Source organism: Convolutriloba macropyga, chromosome 1 (genome assembly GCF_964194025.1).
Source record: "Convolutriloba macropyga chromosome 1, txConMacr16.3, whole genome shotgun sequence".
NCBI classification, from domain to species: Eukaryota; Metazoa; Xenacoelomorpha; order Acoela; family Convolutidae; genus Convolutriloba; species Convolutriloba macropyga.
In genome coordinates, this window is record NC_134468.1 from 83,829,718 (window position 1) to 83,837,443 (window position 7,726).

A 7,726-nucleotide genomic window follows, 5' to 3' on the forward strand; every position below is an offset into this window, starting at 1 on the left:
TTTTTTTGTCTCTGGAGTTCTTTCATGTTACTCATCTGCAAGACTTGAAAAGTTTCGTTGGCCAGTAATGATCGTTAAACTCAGTAAAGGACTAAAATATTCAAGAACAATTTCAGATTGTAACAAAATCTTGCTAAAATTCGTTATACTGATATCTTCAGAACCACTTCGTTGTCTCAAGAGATTAATCAGTGTCCCTATTTCAAGCCTTAAATGTTTTCACTGGCTCATAAAGATCCATAAACTTGGAACATGATAATAATTGTCCGAAAATTTGGAGAAAAAAAATATTATCCAAAAATTACTAAAACTGGAGTCATATAAATATTGATCGCCATTCCATTAACTCTAGAAACTATGCAGCAGCTGATTATCAAACCTTGGAGGGGAGGTCCCAGGGCCCCTGCTGGCGGAAAAGATTCAAAAAATTCCAGGGCCTCTAATGAAACTTAATGCCCGCTGGGCGCTACCTGTTTATCCCGTTTTTAAGGACAAAAGTTCAAATGGGTCAGACGAAAAATCGGTCAAGCAAAAAATCGCATTAAAAAAGACCAACAGGACTAATTTAATTGCTACAAATTTCGTTTGAGAGCAATTAAACAATCTCAAGTGACGTTATTTTTATCGCATTAATTGTTTTGAAGGAAATAATTACCCTCTATTGCCAATTACGTTTCAGTGCTGTGGGCGTGGTCTTGGTCACCATGGCTTCCAGTCGGTCTCCACTTCCCCCTTCTCCCCAGCCTCCGAACTCTACAGTGCAGTCGTCCAGTGGTGCCAACTCCCACAATTCGGTCACGAATCAAACCCAAAGAGGTGCATACTATGTGGTTCTGCCCACAATTCTGGACAATAACGACCAGCATCTGGCATCTGTTGGACCTGTGAAGAATTCGTGGAAGTCTTTTTTGTCGTTTCCCTCAAATGACGAAGCAGGCTCGACTGAGGGGGGAATTTCGTCAGCACAGTTGGGTGTCATTTGGGCATTGATGGGCGCATTTGTGTATTCTGTTTACTTGGTCACTTTGAAACACCAAGTTGGAAATGAAGAGAATCTCAATATTGCAATGTTCTATGGTGAGTTGTCTGTTTTTACTATCTATACTATGTATACAAATAGAATTTGATAATTATAAATTTTACTTTAAAAAATAAATTCTAATTTGAAAAAAAATAGGTTTTTGCGTAGTTTTTTTAAACTAGTGTTTTAATGCTTTCATGATTCAGCTCTTAAGTTTTTTTTGCATTAAACCAACTGTTGAGAGCAGTTTAGGAGAAACCTTTAAATGTATCTTTTTTTCACAACTCTTTTTGTGTTCAGTGCTTCAGTCATTTTAATTTAAAAAATCCATGACATCAGATCATTCATGAGCAGTTGGCTTCTTTCAGGTAGCACAGATGTTTCATAAAAGAAGGACGCTACTTGCCGGGTGTTTCCTACAATTTTGCTTTTTTGTCCTGGTGTGTTTTCTTGCAGCAAGTTTTTTAGCCCCGTGGTCTTTTGTTCTGGATCAGATTTTGTCTGACGCTTTTAAATCTTGAAATCAACGGGATAAACAGGCAAAGCACGTTTTTAAGAGATAAGTAAGTGAAATTCGCAAAGCATGCTTTCATATTTTTGCAGCTCGTGTTCAATTTTTTGCTGTGGTCTCAGCAGTCTTTCACGGCTTCTATCCGGAAATTATGTGCAATGTTTTTTATTGTTATCTTTGCACTTGACTATTCTCATTTTGATTAGGGAAAAACTTGGTTTTTGTATTTACTTCTGTTGTATAAAGATAAATTTTGTTTTCTGTTTTGTTCAATGAGCTAATTATTTATCATTTGACTGTATTGTTGGCTCCAAAGAAATTGTTAATTAACATGGAACTATTTTTAATTGCTCTCAAACGAAGTTTGTAACAATTATTTTAGTCCTGTCGGTCTTTTTTATGCGGGTCTTTTTGCTTCACCAATTTTTCGTTTGACGCTTATGACTTTTCGTCCTCAAAAACAGGTAGCGCCCAAGGGGCATTAAGTGCTTTAAGAGCCTTTCAGCTCACTAGTCTTCAAGTATGCGATTCACAAAATCTATTTTGGAAACCTATACTAATGGTGTGAAGGGCTGTTCTTAGAGGTTGAAGACCCCTCCACTGTTGACCACCCCAATATTGCACACACCCCGCGCACTGTTTTCCCCACCCCACTGTTGCCCCCATCAGCCCTCGGTACATCACCCCAGGCTTCTAGCTATTGACGAACAACCGCTATACTGTTTTGCATTTTTTTTCAAGCTTTTCGAAAATTTTTGGATTTTTGGATTTTTTGGATTGACGTTTTTGGATTTTTATCATCACTTGGTATCAGGAACCCTCTCTAGGTTTTAAAAAATAATAGGTTACTCAATAGTTTCTAGTGGTAATGGAATGGTTTCAACATTTTAACATCACGAGTTTTAGCATTTTTTTTTTTACAAAACGTGCAATTTTTTTCCAGCTTTTTTGACATTTATTTTTCCTTATTCAGGTCTTTCCAGGTCTTAGGGCAGAAAACATCCTAAGGGGTTTGATAATGAGTTACGGACAATTTTTTTTTGGAATAGTTCTTCTATTTTTTATTGTTACAAATTTTAGCAATTCTTTGATTGAACTTGCCATTTTTTTAAGTTTTTTGATAATTTTTTAAAATTTTTTTTGGTTTATCCAGCCTCAAGAGCCAAGGATCCTCTTTTAGGGTTTGAAAATAGGTTACTGTATAATTTCTAGAAGAAGTAGAATGTCTTGCAAGATTTTGACATCACAGATTTTAGCATTCATTTGACATATTTCGCCATTTTGGTTTTCAAGTTTTTGACATTTAGTCATTTTTTCAGGTTTTTTGAGCCTCAAGGTTTGATAATAAGTTACTGGAAAATTTTAAATGGTCATTGATCAATTTTCAACTTTTCAATATCACAAGTCTTTGCAATTTTTTATAAATTGCAATTTTAAGTTTTCTGAATTTTTTTTAGGTTTCTCTAGCATCAGGGGCCACGGAACTTCCTCTAAGGTTTGACAATGTTTCTGCATAGTTTATAGAATATAATGGATCGTTTTCTTAAGACTTTGATATCGCGAATTCCAGCAATTTTTTCATTTTTTTGAAATTTTCTGGCACCAGGGGCCCTGGGACCTCCTCCAAGGTTTGATAATAAGCTGCTACATAGTTTCTAGAGTTAATGGGATGGTGATCTATATTGTTTTTGACTCAAGTTTTAGTAATTTTTAGATAAAATTTCAAATCAATATGCAAGTTTATGGATCTTTGAACCAGTGAAACTATTTCAGGCTTGAAACAGGGATACTGGAGATTTTGTTAAAATTTGCAATTGTTTCCAAAGTTTTTCATTATTTTGGTCCTTTTTTGAGCTTGACAACCATTACTGGCCAACAAAAGTTTCAAGTCTCGGAGATGGGTTACTTGACATAACTTTTGAGAAAAAAAATTGTTTTAAAACTTTTTTTTTTAATTTTTTGATATTTCAGTTTTTCTGTATGATTTAATTACTAACAAGGCTAGAAAACTAGAAGTTGCAGAGTCGAATCCCCTCATGGAAAATATTCCTATCCCTATTTCTCTCTCTCTCTCTGTCGGTTAGGGTATTTTCCTTTTTCTCGTTTACGTTTATACCTCTCTCTCGCTCTCTCTCTCTTTTGTTGATGCCGCGCTTCAGCTGCTGTTATTTGGCGTAATGTCATCATCTCTCATCCTCATTAACAATGAGTTGTATTAGAAATGTTCTTATCTTAAGTGACTTAACAGGCACTTTTTAGGAAATCTTTTTTAATTGCTCTCAAAAGGAATTTGTAACAAATATTAATCCTGTTTGTCTCATGCAATTCTTTGCGTGACAGATTTTTTGTCTGACCCATTTGACATTTCGTCCTCATAAACACGATGAAGATATAGCGCCCAGTCGGCAGTAATTTTTCTCAGAGCTTTTCAGCTCACTAGTCGCCGAGGATGCGATTGACAGAAACTTGTTTTGGAGTCGTACAATTATGGTGCGAAGGGCGGTTATTAGAAATTGATTCCACGCCGCCACATCCGTCCGCTCTCAATCCACTTTTGCACCCCCGCTTCGGTGCACCCCCGCTGCGCTCATCTTACGCAGCTTCAATTAAATTAAACCGTGGCTACTAAAAAATCCAACCGCTTGCCGGTCGTTTGAGAGCAGTTTGCCCGACGTTAGTCGGTTATTTTTTGTTTTGAGATTCTTTTTGGCAGAGACGACTTTTTGAGTCGTTGAATGATTTTTGAAGTCTATTTTGGTCAGGACGAAGAATGAAGTGGAGTGAAAAATCGAGAAGTGTTGCGGCGTTAAATATTTCACTCGAATTTGTGTTTAAGCAAATATATGTTGTACCAAAATTTGGTTTTCTTGATGGTTGTTTTTTGTTTACATTCGGCAATTTGATTTTGATTTTTTACTGTATTTCAAGTGTTTCAGTTTTTTCCTATAATGGCTGTTGAAATGCAATCCTAGACATTTTAGGTCTTCATTTTTGTTTAGTCAATAAACACTTTTTGAATTGTAATTCGGTTACTCGTTTTTTACTTTGCTAGACAAGAATTATTTTCGCTTTACCTCAATTAGCTGACTTCTTTTACATTTAGCGTGAAAGCGTTATCTTTTCTATTCTAGTTATACTCTTCTTGCATTGTGCTGAAAGTGCTTTTAAACAGCAGTTGCTCAGCAAATCAAACTAAAATGAACACTTACTGTTGAAGAATATCAAAAATGAAAACGGGATAAACCCATACATAATTCATTCCAGTTGCCTGATAATAAAATCATTTAGTTGTTGAATATTAAGGAAACGTGTTTTTCAATTGTATTCATTAGTTTATTTTCTTTTTGAAAACCGGGGGAAAACAAGCAATTTCAAAAACATTCATATGACAATTCTTAATGACTATTTTATATTTCTGTAATGCATTGAAAGAGGTTTTTGTTTGAAATCTGGTCCTTTTACATTTTTGTAGCTTCTGGGCTGATCGAGCTATCGCGTAATTTGGATTTTTAAAGTTTATTTGGAATTTTTCCTAGGTAACGCAGAGTACTGGGCGAGCCCTCTTGTTTTTTATATTATTACTTGACGGCTTCAAAACTCGTCTCTCGAATACGCTTGGTATGTTCCTTAGAGCCTTTTTCTTTTCAGGCTTTGTGGGAGTGTTCAACATGGTGCTGATTGGACCTGGCTTGTATGTTTTCCATGCGCTGGGATGGGAGAAGTTCGAATTGCCTCCTCCGGATACTCTGGGCTACATTGTTATTAACGGATTAGTTGGCACTGTGTTATCTGAGTTCTTGTGGCTCTGGGGCTGTTTTCTGACATCATCCTTGGCTGCTACTCTTTCACTGTCTATGACCACACCACTATCTATGTTAACTGACGCAGTGTTTAGACATGTAAGCCACGATGCTAGCTTTTTAGTGTTTTGTTAATTTTTTTCCCAGAGGAACGTGACGTTTTGCCTAAATTTTGCAACCCGATTAAAAATAAACTATGAAGTAGTTTTGACGAAGTATGGGTTTTAATGGTTTTATTTTGGCCATATTTTTCATTGGTTGCTAAATATATAAATTGAAAAATGTTATACGCAGTATAATATTAATCAAATTTTCACATCGTTTGTTGCTTTCGTATTTTTAGCACTAGAACGTTTTGCATTAGAAAGTTTCATTTCATTTGTCTTTTGTTAACTTTCAGAATTTTTAAATTTGTTTAGTGAGAGTTGGTTTTCGCTAAGTCAACCAATGTGGAATTCTTTAAATAATAAAGAAGCAGAAAAGATTTTTTTTGAATGAAAAGACAAATTTTTTCTAATTCGGCTTTTTGCTGAATGCGTTTGGTTTTAGCAACACTTCTCTTGGCATCTGTACGTCGGAAGCGTCCCAGTGGTGCTGTCCTTCTTCCTTGTCACCATTTTCCAGCAATACAATAACTGGGATCCTCTAGGAGATCTCTTCTCTAGAATATCATCGAGAACTCATTCCAGAAAACGTCGGTCATCGCCAGGGGGTCCAAAAGACTCACGTGATGATGGATCGGGTGGAAGCAGAGGCGGTCGAGTGGGAGGAGTGACGGCTGCGGCAACCTGTGGATCTCGGAAGTTGAGACGGGCAGCGAGAGGGGCGACTACGGGATTCTTGAGCAATGTCATCCCTAAAAAGAAAAAGAAGTTAGTTTCAACCTGTACTTAATAAAATTAGAGAAATTTGACTTTCGTTTCAGCTCTCATAGAAATTTCATCTACGTGAGTTATTGTATATTTCTGACGAGGAAATTTCAATGATATCAGAAAACAGCCATAATTTCAGAGTTCCTTCAATCTGACAGTTAGTCTCCAATCATTGTACAAGAATTTAGTCACCGACTATCCTTGACAGATATTTTGTATTATAAGTAAGATTTTATCAAGTTCTTTGTTAATAATGGCCAGCTTTGCTATTAAAATGTTTTCTTTTGAATGGATGCCATCTAGAGCGTGAGCTGTATGTCCAATGTTCATTTTCAAATATACGAATTTCTAGATCCGGAGTGAGGTTGAGTGTGGAGGCAGACAGTTGTTCATCAGATGAAGACACACGCTGTCTCGTCATCTCCTCTCCATCCTCTCCAAACTCTTCACCAACCCCGTCATCCCCTCCAGATCCACCAGAGTCCCACCAGGAGACGCTGGACCAAGGCAGCCGTATCCAAGCGAATAATAACTCATCCTAACTATCATAATCATTATTTTACGTCACTTACGAATGGATAATATTGAAGTCGTTAGTACTTGCACGTCTTGTTTGATGTGTTATTGGATCGAACGGAGCTTTGGTCTCTATTAGTTTGGAGCTTTTTATTTTAGCAATGCTTTAGAATGAATTTTATGGATGTTTATCATTGCAAATTTATGAATATATTGAGGTTTATTGGATATCTTGCTTTCTGTATTAGTTTTTAATGACTGGGCGTTTACAACAGCATGCATCAAGTTTTCCAGATCTACGATATTAAAGAAGTCAGATGTCTTCCCTATAATTGACTTGCAGACCCCCAGATAAGTGGGGTTAGAAATTATCAGACCCTATTTTCCATAGAGCCAAACATATTGTGCAGTTAGGTATACTATGTAGAACCTCAACAAAAACGTGCTCGTGAGAAACTTTTAACTTAATTGGTCTCGAACGAAGTTTTATGCAATTTGTTTTCTGCTGGTAAAACAAATTTCCAAAAAGCTGCTTTCGAGAACAGTGGATGCTTTTCTGGAATGGCCTGCCGAGTTATCTTAGAAACGAACTAAATTACAAAGTGTTCAAGCAGATGCTAAAAACGATGCTTTTTTACCAAGCCTACTGATTCTTATTGATGCACTTTTGAGATCAGAAAAAGTGCTAAAGCCTCCATCATAATCATCATTATTGTTCTCCTGTATCTTTTTGTACTCCTGTATGCGTGACCGGTTTCTAGCATGTATTTTTGCTCGTTTAAGTGATTTAAGTTTTTGTCAAAAGAAACGGGATAAACTGTTAAAGCTTGAGGGCGATAAGTTGCTGTAGCTGTGGCGTGTAGCTGGTAAATTTTTCCATTTGATAGCTTTCAAACGTTTTTTGTTCTTCGGTCGGCTGTGATCCATTATCTCATGCAGAAACCAAAATGCTTCTTCTGGTATCATAACTGTTTCGGGAAATTGACCAAAAAGCTGACTGCTAATT

At 36.5% G+C, this 7,726-nt stretch overlaps 1 protein-coding gene across 1 annotated transcript; it reads left to right on the plus strand.

The window, feature by feature from the left end:
• Positions 1–569: 569 nt before the first annotated feature.
• LOC142343553 (uncharacterized) lies at positions 570–6,948 on the plus strand. Its single transcript, XM_075395183.1, has 4 exons — positions 570–1,077; positions 5,181–5,431; positions 5,882–6,204; positions 6,557–6,948. Exons 1-4 carry the CDS (start codon positions 705–707, stop codon positions 6,744–6,746), a joined length of 1,137 nt encoding a protein of 378 aa, XP_075251298.1. The 5' UTR covers positions 570–704; the 3' UTR covers positions 6,747–6,948.
• The last annotated feature ends 778 nt before the right edge of the window (positions 6,949–7,726 follow it).

What these genes read in the sequence shown, in the direction of transcription:
- LOC142343553 (XM_075395183.1), top strand. Translation starts at nt 705, where the DNA reads ATGGCTTCCAGTCGGTCTCCACTTCCCCCTTCTCCCCAGCCTCCGAAC. An exon ending in CAATATTGCAATGTTCTATG is followed by an intron (nt 1,078 to 5,180) that starts GTGAGTTGTCTG and finishes TTTTCTTTTCAG; the next exon opens with GCTTTGTGGGAGTGTTCAAC. An exon ending in ATCCCTAAAAAGAAAAAGAA is followed by an intron (nt 6,205 to 6,556) that starts GTTAGTTTCAAC and finishes ACGAATTTCTAG; the next exon opens with ATCCGGAGTGAGGTTGAGTG.